Source organism: Perca fluviatilis, chromosome 6 (genome assembly GCF_010015445.1).
Source record: "Perca fluviatilis chromosome 6, GENO_Pfluv_1.0, whole genome shotgun sequence".
Taxonomy (NCBI): Eukaryota; Metazoa; Chordata; class Actinopteri; order Perciformes; family Percidae; genus Perca; species Perca fluviatilis.
This window is the reverse complement of record NC_053117.1, coordinates 33,895,633-33,911,707: the sequence shown is the minus strand read 5'-3', so window position 1 is coordinate 33,911,707 and position 16,075 is coordinate 33,895,633. Positions and strand designations below refer to the sequence as shown.

General features: G+C 41.4%; 1 protein-coding gene across 1 annotated transcript in view; it reads left to right on the top strand.

Annotated features, from left to right (window-relative positions):
- Window positions 1–16,075, top strand: part of fras1 (Fraser extracellular matrix complex subunit 1) — a 266,280-nt gene that overhangs the window by 234,173 nt on the left and 16,032 nt on the right. The window contains 9 exon segments of the mRNA XM_039804033.1: window positions 1,504–1,628; window positions 4,139–4,279; window positions 4,916–5,143; window positions 7,007–7,120; window positions 8,547–8,697; window positions 10,409–10,568; window positions 10,914–11,082; window positions 14,184–14,430; window positions 15,055–15,399. Coding sequence (XP_039659967.1) covers window positions 1,504–1,628; window positions 4,139–4,279; window positions 4,916–5,143; window positions 7,007–7,120; window positions 8,547–8,697; window positions 10,409–10,568; window positions 10,914–11,082; window positions 14,184–14,430; window positions 15,055–15,399 — 1,680 coding nt within the window.

The following is a 16,075-nucleotide window of genomic DNA, read 5'->3' as shown; positions in this document are numbered from 1 at the left end:
TATGATAACATTTTTGATTCGTTAAACTGTCTGCTGTGAAAATGAAATGTTAGGAAATGAAAAATCAGAGATGGAAATAATAGAAAATGGACACTTTTGCTGAACTTCTGTCCATTCTCTCCCCGGCATACACCATACATAACTAATTAATGTCAGTGTCACACACTGTATATATCAAACATAACCATAATTACATTTCAGTATCACACAAAGAACTCCATTGTTGCCTTTCTAAAAGCTTTTACAAGTGTCTTTAAGCAGCCAGCCCTGACAAATCAACAGAAATTAAAAATGTGGGTTTTTTTAGACAATTTCCTTTTAGTTTTCCTCAGAATAGTTTGATCGCTGCAATCAAACTTGATTAAGTTTCCCACTGAGTTTTTATCCATGAAGGCGTCAGAGAGTGAAACAGAGCTTGAGCCTCGTTAAAGTACCCATATTATGAAAAAATCACTTTTTCTGGGATTTGGGGTGTTATGTTGTGTCTCTGGTGCTTCCACACACATACAAACTTGGAAAAAACAAAACATCCATGCTGTTTTGAGTGAGATACGGGTTTCTCACTGTAACCTGCCTTCAGTCTCCGGGTGACCTGTTCAAAATCTGCGGGGTTTTCTACGTCACTAGCCATGCTACCATGCTAGCGCTACCATGCTGGCGGTTAGCCCACTCATTCTCAATGGCAAAACACTGCTACAACACACACAAGTTCACCACAATCTACAAAAGAACTACTTACATGTCCCTGTTCAGCAGGTATTCCACGCAAAGTTGGAAGTGCGCCCTCATTTAGAAGTAGTCTCCCGGCTAATCCTGCCTTGTACTGACTGAAGAGAAACAGCTAGCTAGCTGATGTGATCCTTACCCAGCTACTGCGCATGTGTGAATCCCAACAAAGATGGTACAGAAGTAGGATGTCTCACTCTGTAGCTAAAATAGAGACCTGAACACAGGGTGAAAAGAGGAGCTGCAGCAATGTGCAGTACAACAAAAATATGGTGTTTTTTGAAAATTAAACCATGTAAACCTATTCTGGTACAACCTCAAAATACAATTATGAACCTGAAAATGAGCATAATATGGGCGCTTTAAAAAGGTTTACATTTAGTTTTAGTTTATTTGCTCATTAAAATAAAAAAAGCCAACAAAGAAAAGAGGAAAGGAACTCTGTGTGTGCGCTGGGAAAAAATGGGAAGGGAGGCCCCCCACCTTATAAAACTGTCTAATCCCAAAATAGAAAAGATCTATAAAATAAAACAAAACAAAAAACACAGATGATTACAAAGAGACACAGAAGAATTGGACAACAAGACAATTGACACTGAAATTCAATATGGGAAAGATTGGTAGAAAACAACAAAATGGATAAATACTGTAAGTAATGCAAAGTGAGTGTGGCAGCATGTGTTGCCACAAGAGTAGTAAGTATATTTTTTATTTTTTTATTTTTTTATTATGATTGTTCCAGCTCAACTAACAGCTATTCTTCTTCTCTCTCTCCAGGCACCAGAATCAGCACATTCACCCAGGCCGACCTGGCATCGCGTAGCATCCAGTACGTCCACACCAGTGAAGAAGAGAAGCATGCCGACCAGTTCTCCTTCACCGTGTCTGACGGGACAAATGAGGTGAGCAACACTCGAAAGAACAAAAAAAGGACTTGAAGACCTATTAGGGGTGCTGTGGTTCAGTTTGGTTCAACATCATGGGAGCTCAAAAGGGTACCTTGAAGAACGTTTTCATCACACCTGGTTATACGCTATGACAAGTTGAAGGAACTTTGTTTGGGACCCTTTGGCCCTTTTTACCCTTGCGTTGCGTTCAGCTGATCAGATCAGATTTCATTACTGCCTATTTCACTTCCACTAGAAGGTCAAAGGGCCCAGCGCACAATTTTTATCTCCACACTCTCACTAGTCACGTTAGTGGTTGTTTCAGTATATTACTTTAGTGAAGGGGGAAACCTTTTGTTCCCCAAGTGTCTCAGTAGCTAATTTTCCCTTCATTCTTGTGTGTTTTTGTTGGAAATCCATCCTGGAAATCCATAGTTCTCGCGAGAGCACAATTTGAATTTACTCAGCGAGTCACTCTGACATTCAGTAATGATGCTCATTAACTATGCCCTTGGAGACGAGCTGCACCAATCACATCGGTGTATCTGATATAGGCGGGCCAGAGGCGAGCTAAACAGATGACGACAGCGCTGCGACGTCGAAGTCATTAGTAAACATTGCAAGATGGCTACGGATGACCACCAGTTGTTTCTTCGCTCTGGATACGTCACCCTGTGTATTGTTGTGATTGGTTGTAGTGTTATCCAATTGCGTGCAGTGAGATTTTCAAATGCATGCTTGGTGCCGCCCCTCGAGTTGGGCCATTTTCATTACTCAATGCCAGACCCTTAATCTTTCGGATTTGGGTCTGGATTTCCAGGCTATGTTTTTGTGGCAATTTTCAAATATATTATTTCACCAAGACCATGTTAAAGATGCTCAAGGCTGTAGGACACTTGGTCAGCTATAGCAAAAAATAACAACAAACTGTAGCTCTTTTGTCTTTAAGAGCTACATAAGTCTTAGCCAAGTGCTCAGTGTTAGACATCCCTCATCACATAATCAAAAGTGTGGGATAAGACAACTCTGATCAGTTTTGAAGAGGCAGACGGCCATGTGCCTGATTCGTGGTTGAGCCTCTTTTAACAAAAAAAACCCCATTTGGCACGTCGGTGTCTCTCTCTCTGCAATGATGAAATAAAGACAGACAGTGTTCCTCCTCCATATAAAAGACCTTTCAGAATGCTTTGTCCTAGTTTTTTTTGTTTTGAGACTAAGCTTTCCAGCCTGAAATAGTGACACAGGGCCAGTAAAAGTGTTCTGACCCATAGCACAGTAATTACATTTCAATATAAAATATAAATATATATGAAATCCAATGAACTCCAAACTTTTAAAGTGGTGAAGAAATGGCAGTCCAGCCCTTCCAGCACCGCCCGCCCCCGAGTTCGCCTCATACATAAATCTGCCTTGCTAATCCAGACTAATGAGGACCACAAGGACTTGAGTAAACATGTGAAAAGGGTCATTTGGCCTTCACGCCTGGCTGACTGCAGTGTGTGGCTTTTGTGGGCACTGTAGTGGTTAGTGTTTGTGAAGTGGTTTGGTGCTTTTACTTTTGTTAACTCTCCTTCTCTCCATGGGAGACCTGTTCAATTTTCTCTTAGAATAGCAAGGCATATTGATAACCAAGTGTTCTGCATTAAAGATGAGTTTTATTTCATTTTAAAGTGTTACTTAAGCAGACTATTTATACTTGTTAGTGGTGAGATGAGATTGCTCAAGGGCATAGAGTTTCTGTAATAACTGCAAGTTTGTGCTATTTGGGTTATGTCATCTGGGTTTTACAGATGTGTCAAATTTCCAGCTGAAAGTGACTGCATATTAGTCTGGCTATCACCAAAGCAAGCTCAATCTTTTAAGATTGAACATTAGTCTGGGGAGTCTGCTCTGTATTTTCTACTGCATAAGAGGCATGATCAGCGGGTGTCTCCAAAAAATTTTCAATAGCTACAAAATCAGCCTTGTTTTCAGCTTTGTGACAGTTTTTTTTTTCTTCAGAAAATACAATAGGCTTCAAAGATAGGTTCACATTTTTTCAAGTCAGTCTTGGAATAATACCCACATGCCTATAGGTATATTGAAAGAGCTATTGGTCACTGTAATCGTTCCTCTTGTTCATACTGGCTTTCTGTGTAAAAATGCATTCAGCTGAAGTTAATATGAGGCTTCAGCAGTGCGAACACAAATTAAGTGGGTATCCACTCTTTACATATGGTACATTAGGGTATGTCAGTATTGTTTTATAAACTTGTATGTACTGTATTTAAGAAGTAGGAGTAAAGAAACCCTAAATCCTTTAGTTTAAATAAATATGTGCAAGTCACCAAATTTAGAAAATACATAGTTGTCATTGGTCTGTAACAAATATAATCCTAAACTGAAGTCATTGATGCACAAGTAAAATTTACCAGTGAATAAAATTAGTGATAGAGAGATGGAAGAAACAAACCCAAAAAAACCTGTAGTGATAACTGTTTAGAAACAGAAATGGCGTCATATTGTCCTGTACATGTCGTCTCCAGGTTGCCCAGACTTTCTACATTACCATCAAGCCAGTGGACGACTCCCTGCCTCTGCTCCAGGTTCCTGGCATGAGGGTCCAAGAGGGAGTGAGGAAGACCATCACTGAGTTTGAGCTTAAAGCCACCGATGCAGACACTGAGGTAGGACACTAAAAACCTGAAAGTTTTCAGCAACTCTCATTATTTATTTTACCAGTTTAGAAAAGAGCAGGACCTCCAAATAATAGTTGGTGATCAGCAGCTAAGCTGGCCAAACTAAGCTGTGTAAGCTGTTGTTTAGAAAGCTGGCTGTTCTCTACGGCTTTATTTTTTCTGTCAACAGCATCACAAAAAAGATTTCCTCCGCCAGCCCCAGATACGCTTACACTGTTAATCCCATCAATATGCCATCTTCAGCCACTCCAGGAGTTCTTTTGTGATAATTGGGATTTCCCATTTGCTGTGTGGATCTACTTTCTCTGAATAACCATTACTACATCTACTGCGATTACATTTCCTTCCTTACACGGGATGTCTTTTAAAAGCCACGAAGGAGCTTAAGTATTCAGCTGTGGGTTGTTGAAGATGCAAAGTCATAATAATAAACTATATTTATAGAGAAGTAAACGGTAGATGTTTAAAAAGAAGAAGAAAAAAGAAACCCTCACTGTTTCTGTGTTTTCACTGATTCTGACAAACTGACACTCAAAATTGACTTTCACCAGAACATCCTCACCACTCACTCAAAACTCTTTCCGCTCCCTCCATTTTTTTCTGCTGAAACATAACTTTGTCCAGGCGGAGTCCATTGTCTTCACCGTTGTCCAGGCTCCTCGGCACGGCACCATCGAGCGCACGAGCAACGGCCAGCACTACCGGCAGACGAGCAGCTTCACCATGGACGACATCTACCAGAACCGCATAAGCTACAACCACGACGGCTCCAACTCGCTCAAGGACCGCTTCACCTTCAGTGTGGCCGATGGCACCAACCTGCTTTTCATGGTGGAGGAGGGCAGCAAGGAGGTTTGTGTGTGTGTGTGTGTGTATGTGTGTGTGTATTTTGACATTTTAACAACAGCAGGAAGGCTAAATTTGCTGTTAGATTGTGTGTTGGTGTGTGTGTGAGGAGGCTTCTTGACGTATTTATTTCATTTATTAACAGAGTTAGGGCATGCATGTGCGTGTGTGTTTGTGTGTGAGTGTGTGTGTGGCCAGGGGAGTCGCTGCTCTGACCTTTTCATGACAAGAGAGCTGAATCAGCACTTTGTGTATATTCTCTTGTTCTTATATCTTTGTGAGGACCTAGTTCAGTTATAGATCCGAAGAGTGACATGTTCGAAAAGACAATGTTTTGTAGAGTGAGGACAATGTTGGAAAGTGTGGACATATTTTTTGTAAAATTAGGACATTTTTTGAAAAGTAGGGACATTTGAAAAGTAAGGAAGGAAAAGTCACGATGTTTTGACACATGAGGAAATTGTTAGAAATGTTGGAAACAGTGGACATGTTTGGAAAGTGAGGACATTTTGAAAAAGTGACAATGTTTTGAAATTTTTTGAAACTGTGGACCCATTTTGGGAAGTGAGGAAATTTTTTAGAAAAATTAGATGTTTTGGGAAACTTATTGCATGTGTAGAAAGTGAGGACGTTTTCGGAAAGTGTCTTCGTGTTTGGAAGGTGAGGATTTTTTTGGAAGGTTCACAAGGTCACAGATTATTTAATCTGAGGCCTGCTTGGGTACAATTTAAAGAATATGAAAAAAATACAGAAAGATCTAAAAACACAGTTCTATGTACCAGAATGTTTGTAATTTCTTACCTGAGAATCATCTCGCAATCCATTAGATTCATTTTGCCATCCCTGTTTTCTGGGTGTAGAATGCAATAAATGTGGGTCCTTACAAGTATAGAATTACAAACATCTGTGTGTGTGTGTGTGTGTGTGTGTGTGTGCGTTGTTAATGTCAGCTTTATGGTGGCAGTTATGAGCAAGCCTCAAGGTGAATTGACTTCTGCGCTTGTCAATTTAGCTGTCCCTCTCAGCCGTCCTCCACCACCTGTCACTACAAATAGTCCATATGATTAAACTGAATGACAGCAGGCAGGTATTGATAGATATCCCTGACGACACACACACACACACACAATTATATGAGGCTTGTGTTTATTATCTTTCGACCGCCTGGGGACATTTGGCTCAATGGTCAGACGTGTTCTGCACCTCAGAAGATGGTTCGTAGCATTACCGCTGCCAATGTTTGAGGTGAATGTGCTCCCACTGGAGCTGTCCTGTGATTAAATAATGCATGAGCTCCTATAATACCTTTTGGATGAATGCATCCTTGAAATGGCAAGTGTCAAAGTTGGCCTTTGCAGCATCTGTGTGATGACAGGCTGTTCTTTCTGTTTTCCATTTTGCACCTCGGACACAATGCAGTAAGGTTGGAGTAGTTTATCTGATTCAGTCATCACAGCTTGAAGGGGGACAAATCAATAGAGTAATAGCCTGCTGTGCTTGTTTTTGCCACTATGATGACACTCAACCTATACTGTATCCAGTTCATGAGAATCAATTTTTTTTGTTTTAACTACTCTTTCTGAATACAAAGTTGTCCCAACTTTTGTCAGTGGGAAGTAGTTCAAATGTAGGCTGTACATGTTTCCAGCAGACTGTTTCTGCAACCAGATGCTGCTGCTTAAATGTGGAGCACCACAAATACAACTTGATTCACTTCTATTGTATTGGGATGTAGGCAGTAATCTGAGGGACAGATATCTAAAAAAAAAATCTCAATATACCTGGAGCAGTTACATTCCGATTGTCCATTCAATTTTCAAAAAATGTCTTCAAACATGTATTTTTATGTCAACTTTTCTGGTTTTCCAGATCGTGACGGCTGCTCCACAGAAGTTCAAGATCGATATTCTGCCAGTTGACGATGGCACGCCGCGTATCGTCACCAACCTGGGACTGCAGTGGCTGGAGTACATGGACAACAAGGTACAAGTCTTCCTCTTCACAAATGTCTGCAGAGGGCGCCTGGGTAGATCACCTGGTAGAGCGCACGCCCTTATGTAGAGGTTTAACCCTTGACCCAGCGGCCGCGGGTTCAACTCCGACCTGTGGCCCTTTGCTGCATGTGATTCCCCCTCTCTCTCCCCTTTCATGTCTTCAGCTGTCCTATAGAAATAAAGGCCCAATGTAGTAGTCTTTGCTCTGTTTAATGGTGATGCTTAATAGCCAAAAAGGGAGTAATGGACCCAGTGATGAAGATCAACTTTCTAATTACCCTTTTCAAATTGCCATTGTGTTTGGTTTTCCAGTAGAAGACTAGTTTCACTGGACACTTAACTGTACACACAAAAAGTTGTGAATGTGCAGGAGGCTGGGTTGTTGCAGAGTGGTCTGTAGGCTCAACAGACTCCTTAACATGACAAGACATGCAGTTTTCAAGAAGTGACTTGATTGTTTTTTCTTACTTTATATTTATTTTTTTGACAAGAAAAAAAGAAAAGGAAAACCAGACAGACGGACCAAAGGAAAGCAGAAATGCTCAACATCATGTAAAACAGGAAAAGAATGCGCAGACAGCTTTGTGCTTCTTCATCCAATCACAGTGACATATTAAACGTGTCTTTGTGACTGACAGGTCTGCCAAGGGAATCTCTATCACTGTTTGCTCTCAATGTGTAATTTACTTGCTCCCCCTGCTGGATAAAACACCTCAACACAACGCAACCACCAGTTTCTATAGCAGATGTTCTAAAAATGTCATTTGGGGGTGAAAGAGGCCTTGCTAGATAAAGTCTGTGATTTAATTGAATTTAAGACCTTCCTCATGACCTACAAAGCACTCCATAATCTCGCACCCAGCTATATTACTGACCTCCTACCAGGCTATGCCCCTTCTCGCTCCCTCCGCTCTTCCTCGTCTGGCCTCCTTGTCACCCTCACATTCTGCCTCTCCACCATGGGGGCCAGGGCCTTCAGCTGCTCTGCACCAAGACTATGGAATGCCCTCCCACATTCGACAGGCAGACACAGTTAATTCATTTAAAAAAAAAAAATAATGTTAAAGACCTACCTTTTTAAGAACGCTTTTAATCTTTAAGTCTCCATAATACTGCATCGCCATAGAAACCCTCCCGACACACTTTTCTGACGTTTCTTAGCACTTTTCAGATGTTGTCAATTTTGTTAAATGTATTTCTATGAAGCTAAATGTATTCTATTGTATTTTCTTCTTGTATGCCCTCTTAAACATGTAAGATGTCCTTGTGTATCTAGAAAGGCGTCCGCCAAATAAAATGTAGTATTATTATTATTATTATTATTATTATTATTATTATTAACACCTAGAGTATAATATTGAGTCTAAATGTGGCAGAGCAGGCTATTTCAGTCATTTCTGTTAAATGTCCATTAGGCCACCAACTTGATCAGCAAGAAGGAGCTGCTGACCATGGATCCAGACACAGATGATGGACAGCTGGTTTACGAAATCACAACAGAGCCAAAGCAGGGCTTCCTGGAGAGCAAGCTGAAACCTGGCAACCCCATCACCACCTTCACACAAGGTATATTATTATTGCACATAGAAAAATATTTAATTCCTTTTATTTCAGCTATTTTATATTATTTGTAAGTAAAATAAAGAGAGTTTTTTTTTAATGTTTTGGCTTGAGAACACTCAGTAATGTAAGGTTTTCATTATTGTTATTACAGCTTTGCAATTGGCATTTCACTGCCACTCTTTAGCAGTTGTTTCTAACACTTTTGGCGTGTGGTTCCTTAAAAGGAAGCCATGTCTGCTTGTGATCCCTAATTACAAGTTCTGGTCTTTTTCCTTCTAAAATGATTTAATTTGTAGTATTTTAAATGTAGTATCTAACATTTCAAAAAGAGACAGGCAAAAGTGATATAAAGTGAAAGTCAGAAAAAATATTATTTTGTATGTAGATTTTGATTCAGCATCTTATCCTTAAATCATTTTGTGACCCCCTTATCCAGGTTGATGTGGCATCTCTGCCCTTTCCTGTTTGTTCTTTTTCTTGAGCTAATTCATGGTGTTATATAACACTTCATACCAATTAGAAAGTAGAGGAGGAGGGTTAACCAGTCACTTAACACAGTGAAGTTTTGAATTGGGACTCCACTAAATTCTACATGTCCTCACAGTCAGAAGGAGAAGGGTTTAAAGGTAAAGAACATAAGGAAAGGACGCAAACCTGACCCCCACCTTCCTGCCTGTACACTCTCTGTCTCCTCTTTACTGAAAGTTTTGTTCAAGGGCACTTCAGCAGCCATGGGAATATCTTTCTTCCAGTTTCACATTGCCCACTTTGTTTCCCAGCCAAAGTGCAGTTTGAATCAGCAGTGTTCTCATCATGAGCCTGCTTATCTCCACCTCTAGGCTGCAGCAAGGGATCAGTGTCGGTGTGCTTTTGTGAAATGTTGATCCTCTAGGCTGGAGTGCAGCTTGCAAACACTCACTTTCATATGTTGTATTGGAGCTTGTAAACATAATTTCCTAAATGATTCAATAACCAAAATAAATTGTTACCCTGAGAGAGAAGACATGTGAATAAAGTGGGTGATAACAAACTGTCTGTCAACATGATCCCAACTCTTATATTCTGCCATATTCTTGCACTCAATGTTTTGAGAAGTTCTTGTTTTGGATATTAGAGCATACATTCTTTAGCCTGTGTGGTTTAGTACTATTTTCTGTCCATCGCTGCAAGTGTTCATTCTGAACCTCCTGAAGGTCACTTAAACATCTTTCTAGCACGGGGACTCGCACCCGTCTTTTGGCGTTCAGCCCTCAATTACAAAGTAATTTCTTTTCTCTGAACTCCTCTGGAAGTTAGGCTATAAATGAGCAGAAATTGTGAGCCAATGATGGCTTTCATCTTCATTTTCAACTTTTATTTATTGCTCTCGTAATGGAAAAAGGCCAGAGGCTGCACATGATATGGAATCATTATTTCACAGAGAATTAATTCTTTACAAAGATTTTTACGATTAAGATTCGACCCCTGTAGGAACTGGGTAAAGATCAGGGCTAAGTGTGCTAGAGGACAAAATGTAGTTCTCCCCGTCAACGAGCTGTTGCAATGCTTGAAACATTATTTTACAAATATACTGTATCTATTTACATTCGGCAATAAACTGATTCCAAAGGACGCTGTGTAAAAGATGAGAATGTAAAGAATGTAAAAGATGAGAAGAAAGTGTGAAAGGAAATAAATGTTTGATCATTATTAATCTGACCTTGTTCCTTATTAGCTGATATCAACCTGGGTCTGATCCGCTACGTGCTGCATCAGGAGAACGTTCAGGAAACCATGGACAACTTCAAGTTCCTGGTCAAAGACAGCAAACCAAATGTGGTCAGCGACAACGTCTTTCACATCCAGTGGTCACTGGTCAGCTTTGAGCACAAAAGGTCCGTATCATGTGTGAGGCGTTTACCAAGACCAACATCCATTCGTTCACTGTTTGGGAAATTACTCAGAGAAAGTTATCGTTAGGTAAAACTTCCTGAAATGGCATTACTTTATCCAGAAACTCATCACATTGTTATCCAAAAGTCATACCAGTCAGTACCACCGCCCCATGTACAGAGGCTCAGTCCTCGCCGCAGCGCCCGCAGGTTCGATTTCGACCTGCGGACCTTTGCTGCCCTTTGTCATTCCCCCTCTCTCTCCCCTTTCATGTCTAAGCTGTCCTCTCAAATGAAGACCTAAAATAAAAATAAAATAACCTCTCACTTCCTGTGATGGATCCACAGCTACAATGTGAGCGAGAAGGCCGGCACGGTGGCGGTGACGGTGAAGCGAGCAGGTAACCTCAACCAGTACGCCGTCGTGCTCTGCCGCACAGAACAGGGCAGCGCCACCTCCACCAGCAGCGTTGGATCCCGACCAGGCCAGCAGGACTATGTGGAATATGCTGGACAGGTAAGCGTGCATCACCAATGACTAACTGTTTTTTATTTATTGTCATTGCTGTGTAGGAAATTTTAAACAATATGTCAAAGCTTCAGCCTTCTTCTACAACTGGCTTTCAATTGAAGCTTTTTTGGATATAACATTGGTATATAAATTCAACAACTGACCGCTAAATAATGAAGTATCAATAACTTGGGAATTTAAGTTTTAAAGACTTTTAAGTTTATCCTTTTGTAATCTCTCCTGCCCAATCATTTGTCTTGAGAACAAAGAATTAGAGAATAAGTTTCTCACTCCAAACTTGTAATATAAATCCAACCGTCCCATTCTTCTTTTCCTAAACCCAACCGTCCCGTTCTTCTTTTCCTAAACCCGACCGTCCGTTCTTCTTTTCCTAAACCCGACCGTCCCATTCTTCTTTTCCTAAACCCAACCATCCTGTTCTTCTTTTCCTAAACCCAACCGTCCCGTTCTTCTTTTCCTAAACCCAACCGTCCCGTTCTTCTTTTCCTAAACCCAACCGTTTGTTCTTTTCTTTTCTAAAACCCAACGGCCCTCCTTCTTCTTTTTCCTAAACCCAACCGTCCGTTTTTCTCTCTCTTTTTCCTAAACCCAACCGTCCGTTCTTCTTTTCCTAAACCCAACCGTCCCTTTCTTCTTTTCCTAAACCCAACCGTCCGTTCTTCTTTTCCTAAACCCAACCGTCCGTTCTTCTTTTCCTAAACCCAACCGTCCCATTCTTCTTTTCCTAAACCCAACCGTCCTGTTCTTCTTTTCCTAAACCCAACCGTCCCATTCTTCTTTTCCTAAACCCAACCGTCCCATTCTTCTTTTCCTAAACCCAACTGTCCGTTCTTCTTTTCCTAAATCCAACCGTCCTGTTCTTCTTTTCTTAAACCCAACCGTCCCATTCTTCTTTTCCTAAACCCAACCGTCCCGTTCTTCTTTTCCTAAATCCAACCGTCCCGTTCTTCTTTTCCTAAATCCAACCGTTTCTTTTCTTCTTTTCCTAAAACCAACTGTTCCGTTCTTCTTTTCCTAAACCCAACTGTCCGTTCTTCTTTTCCTAAATCCAACCGTCCCATTCTTCTTTTCCTAAACCCAACCGTCCCATTCTTCTTTTCCTAAACCCGACCGTCCGTTCTTCTTTTCCTAAACCCGACCGTCCGTTCTTCGTTTCCTAAACCCAACTGTCCGTTCTTCTTTTCCTAAACCCAACTGTCCGTTCTTCTTTTCCTAAACCCAACTGTCCGTTCTTCTTTTCCTAAAACCGACCGTCCGTTCTTCTTTTCCTAAATCCAACCGTCCTGTTCTTCTTTTTCTTAAACCCAACCGTCCCATTCTTCTTTTCCTAAACCCAACCGTTTGTCCGTTCTTTTCCTAAATCCAACCGTCCGTTCTTCTTTTCCTAAATCCAACCGTTTCCGTTCTTCTTTTCCTTAAACCCAACTGTCCGTTCTTCCTTTTCCTTAAAACCCAACTGTCCGTTCTTCTTTTCCTATTAACCCAACCGTCCCATTCTTCTTTTCCTAAACCCGACCGTCCGTTCTTCTTTTCCTAAACCCGACCGTCCGTTCTTCGTTTCCTAAACCCAACTGTCCGTTCTTCTTTTCCTAAACCCAACTGTCCGTTCTTCTTTTCCTAAACCCAACTGTCCGTTCTTCTTTTCCTAAACCCGACCGTCCGTTCTTCTTTTCCTAAATCCAACCGTCCTGTTCTTCTTTTCTTAAACCCAACCGTCCCATTCTTCTTTTCCTAAACCCAACCGTCCCGTTCTTCTTTTCCTAAATCCAACCGTCCCGTTCTTCTTTTCCTAAATCCAACCGTCCCGTTCTTCTTTTCCTAAACCCAACTGTCCCGTTCTTCTTTTCCTAAACCCAACTGTCCGTTCTTCTTTTCCTAAATCCAACCGTCCCATTCTTCTTTTCCTAAACCCAACCGTCCCATTCTTCTTTTCCTAAACCCGACCGTCCGTTCTTCTTTTCCTAAACCCGACCGTCCGTTCTTCGTTTCCTAAACCCAACTGTCCGTTCTTCTTTTCCTAAACCCAACTGTCCGTTCTTCTTTTCCTAAACCCAACTGTCCGTTCTTCTTTTCCTAAACCCGACCGTCCGTTCTTCTTTTCCTAAACCCGACCGTCCCATTCTTCTTTTCCTAAACCCAACTGTCCGTTCTTCTTTTCCTAAACCTAACTGTCCGTTCTTCTTTTCCTAAACCCAACTGTCCGTTCTTCTTTTCCTAAACCCAACTGTCCGTTCTTCTTTTCCTAAACCCGACCGTCCGTTCTTCTTTTCCTAAACCCAACTGTCCGTTCTTCTTTTCCTAAACCCAACTGTCCGTTCTTCTTTTCCTAAACCCAACTGTCCGTTCTTCTTTTCCTAAACCCGACCGTCCGTTCTTCTTTTCCTAAACCCAACTGTCCGTTCTTCTTTTCCTAAACCCAACTGTCCGTTCTTCTTTTCCTAAACCCAACTGTCCGTTCTTCTTTTCCTAAACCCAACCGTCCGTTCTTCTTTTCCTAAACCCGACCGTCCGTTCTTCTTTTCCTAAACCCGACCGTCCCATTCTTCTTTTCCTAAACCCAACTGTCCGTTCTTCTTTTCCTAAACCCAACTGTCCATTCTTCTTTTCCTAAACCCAACTGTCCGTTCTTCTTTTCCTAAACCCAACCGTCCCATTCTTCTTTTCCTAAATCCAACCGTCCCATTCTTCCCGCGTGTCATGGAAACGTAAGCCCACCCACAAACTTTTCCTTAACCTAACGGCGTCAAAAGTGACTTCAATAGTCCCGACCAAGCGCGTTTAGATATGACACTAAAGGAGCCTTTTAGCGTCAATAACAACACCAAAGGCACCTGACCAAGCATCCGTATTTGACGCGATGGGTGTGAGAATCTGTTGACGACACCAGGGCTTCAATCTACAATTAACATCAGCAGCTTTTCACCTCTAGATGATACTTTTTTTTTGTTTTTTTTTTGTGCCAGCTTGTTGTTTTTGTTTTTTTCACATGCACTGATCTGAGTGTTTCCTATTCTCTGTACCATTAGATATTATATGTCCAATCATAACCCGATATACATATTGACCATTATCATGTTAATTAACAGGTACAGTTTGATGAGCGTGAGGACACCAAGGTGTGCACCATCGTCATCAACGACGACAAGGTGTTTGAGGGAACTGAGAGTTTCCACGTGGAGCTGAGCATGCCTGTGTATGCGCTGCTGGGGGGAAACACGCGCGCCATCGTCAACATCAACGACACCGAGGACGAACCCACTCTGCAGTTTGATAAGAAGACATACCATGTCAACGAGAGCACCGGCTTCATCCATGCACCCATTGAGAGAAAAGGTAGAGAACACTCAGCAAACTGCAACATCCCTGTTAACCTCTTTGACTATTGACCACTTCATTTCCCACTTTTTATTTAAATGAAAGCTAACTACATATTTGCAAATATGTTCTGTATCTGCTTATTGCAGCACTTCTTTAAGGCCATATGAGGCTTACACTAAGTGATGTATTCACACCCGTATTCCCCGTTTAAATATTTGAGGCAACATAATGAATGTACAGCCAGCATGAGTGGGAAGCAGGTCAACTTTTAATGTCAGATGCCAAATGGTGTTAAAGACAGTATTCATCGTGATCAATTAGTCAATCGGCAGAAAATTAATCGCCAAGAATCATTTATTTAAATTTTTTTTAAATTACTTTTCATGCAGAAACACTAACTACGATCAGGTTCCATTATGTTTTGGGGTTTAACCTGGACATTTTCAAGTAAGCATGTTAAAGATAAGGCAACAAACACCAACCAAACTGTTATGGTTCCACATAAATCCAAGCAAACATGTCTATATTTGGGCACAGAGTGCGGTGAATAAAGCCTCCAAATAAAACAAAGCACCAATACACCAAGCAGCAACCTATGACCAGCGGTAACCCTGTCTCTCTTGGCTCATTTCCACTCAGGTGACTCCTCCAGCACCGTGTCGGCTCTCTGCTACACCGTGGCCAAGTCGGCTCAGGGCAGCAGCCTCCACGCTCTGGAGTCCGGCTCCGACTACAAGAGCCGCGGCATGACCAATGACAACCGCGTCATCTTCGGCCCCGGCGTCAGCATGTCCACCTGCGACGTCAAGCTCATCGACGACAGCGAGTACGAGCTGTCTGAGGAGTTTGAGGTGGTGCTGTCGGACGCCTCGGATAACGCACGCATCGGGGACGTGACGTCCGCCAAGGTCATCATCGACGGACCCAACGATGCATCGACGGTTTCTCTCGGGAACGCCACCTTTACTTTCAGTGAAGATGCTGGTATGAGCTGTTTTCTGTTTTATTTCTTGTTTCTGCAGTTTTTGGTTTTTCTCTATCCCCAAGAGAAATTCTTTGAAATTGCACATTTTTTTCAGATTAAAAGGGAAATGCGAAAATCTAATGATCTCCATGGGGACAGTGAAAGAAGAGTTACAAATTGTCTTTGGAAAGGGAAGTTTCATAATGGCTACATCTACGATCTGAGGGTGTAGCATTAACGTTTTGCCAGTAGTGCAGTGTCTGTGGACCCCTGACCCTCTCACTACACATGAAACAGAATGTTAGCACACTTCCCTGAACATTTACACATCTCATTTGTAGGAACAAGATACCTTCTGTTTTTCAAATAAGTCTGTACATTTTAGCCTTTTTAATTTATTTAGGAACAGAGAACATGTTTTGAAGTGGAATAACAGAGGATGTATAGTTTCCTTTTTTTATTAATTAGCATGCTACTGCTGTCAAAGGTTCACTATGTCCAATTTACTTCACAATCACTTTTAGCAGCATTTTTACTTAAAGCTACTGTTAGTTCTCAAAGTTCCTCTCTTCACATCGGCATGAATTGGATCCACTGCACAGCACTTATTTAAAAAAAAATAAATAAAAAATACTTTTAAAGCCGGTTTGCCTGTTACTCCCATTATTTCCTTACAAGCAATGTAGCATTTTTTAA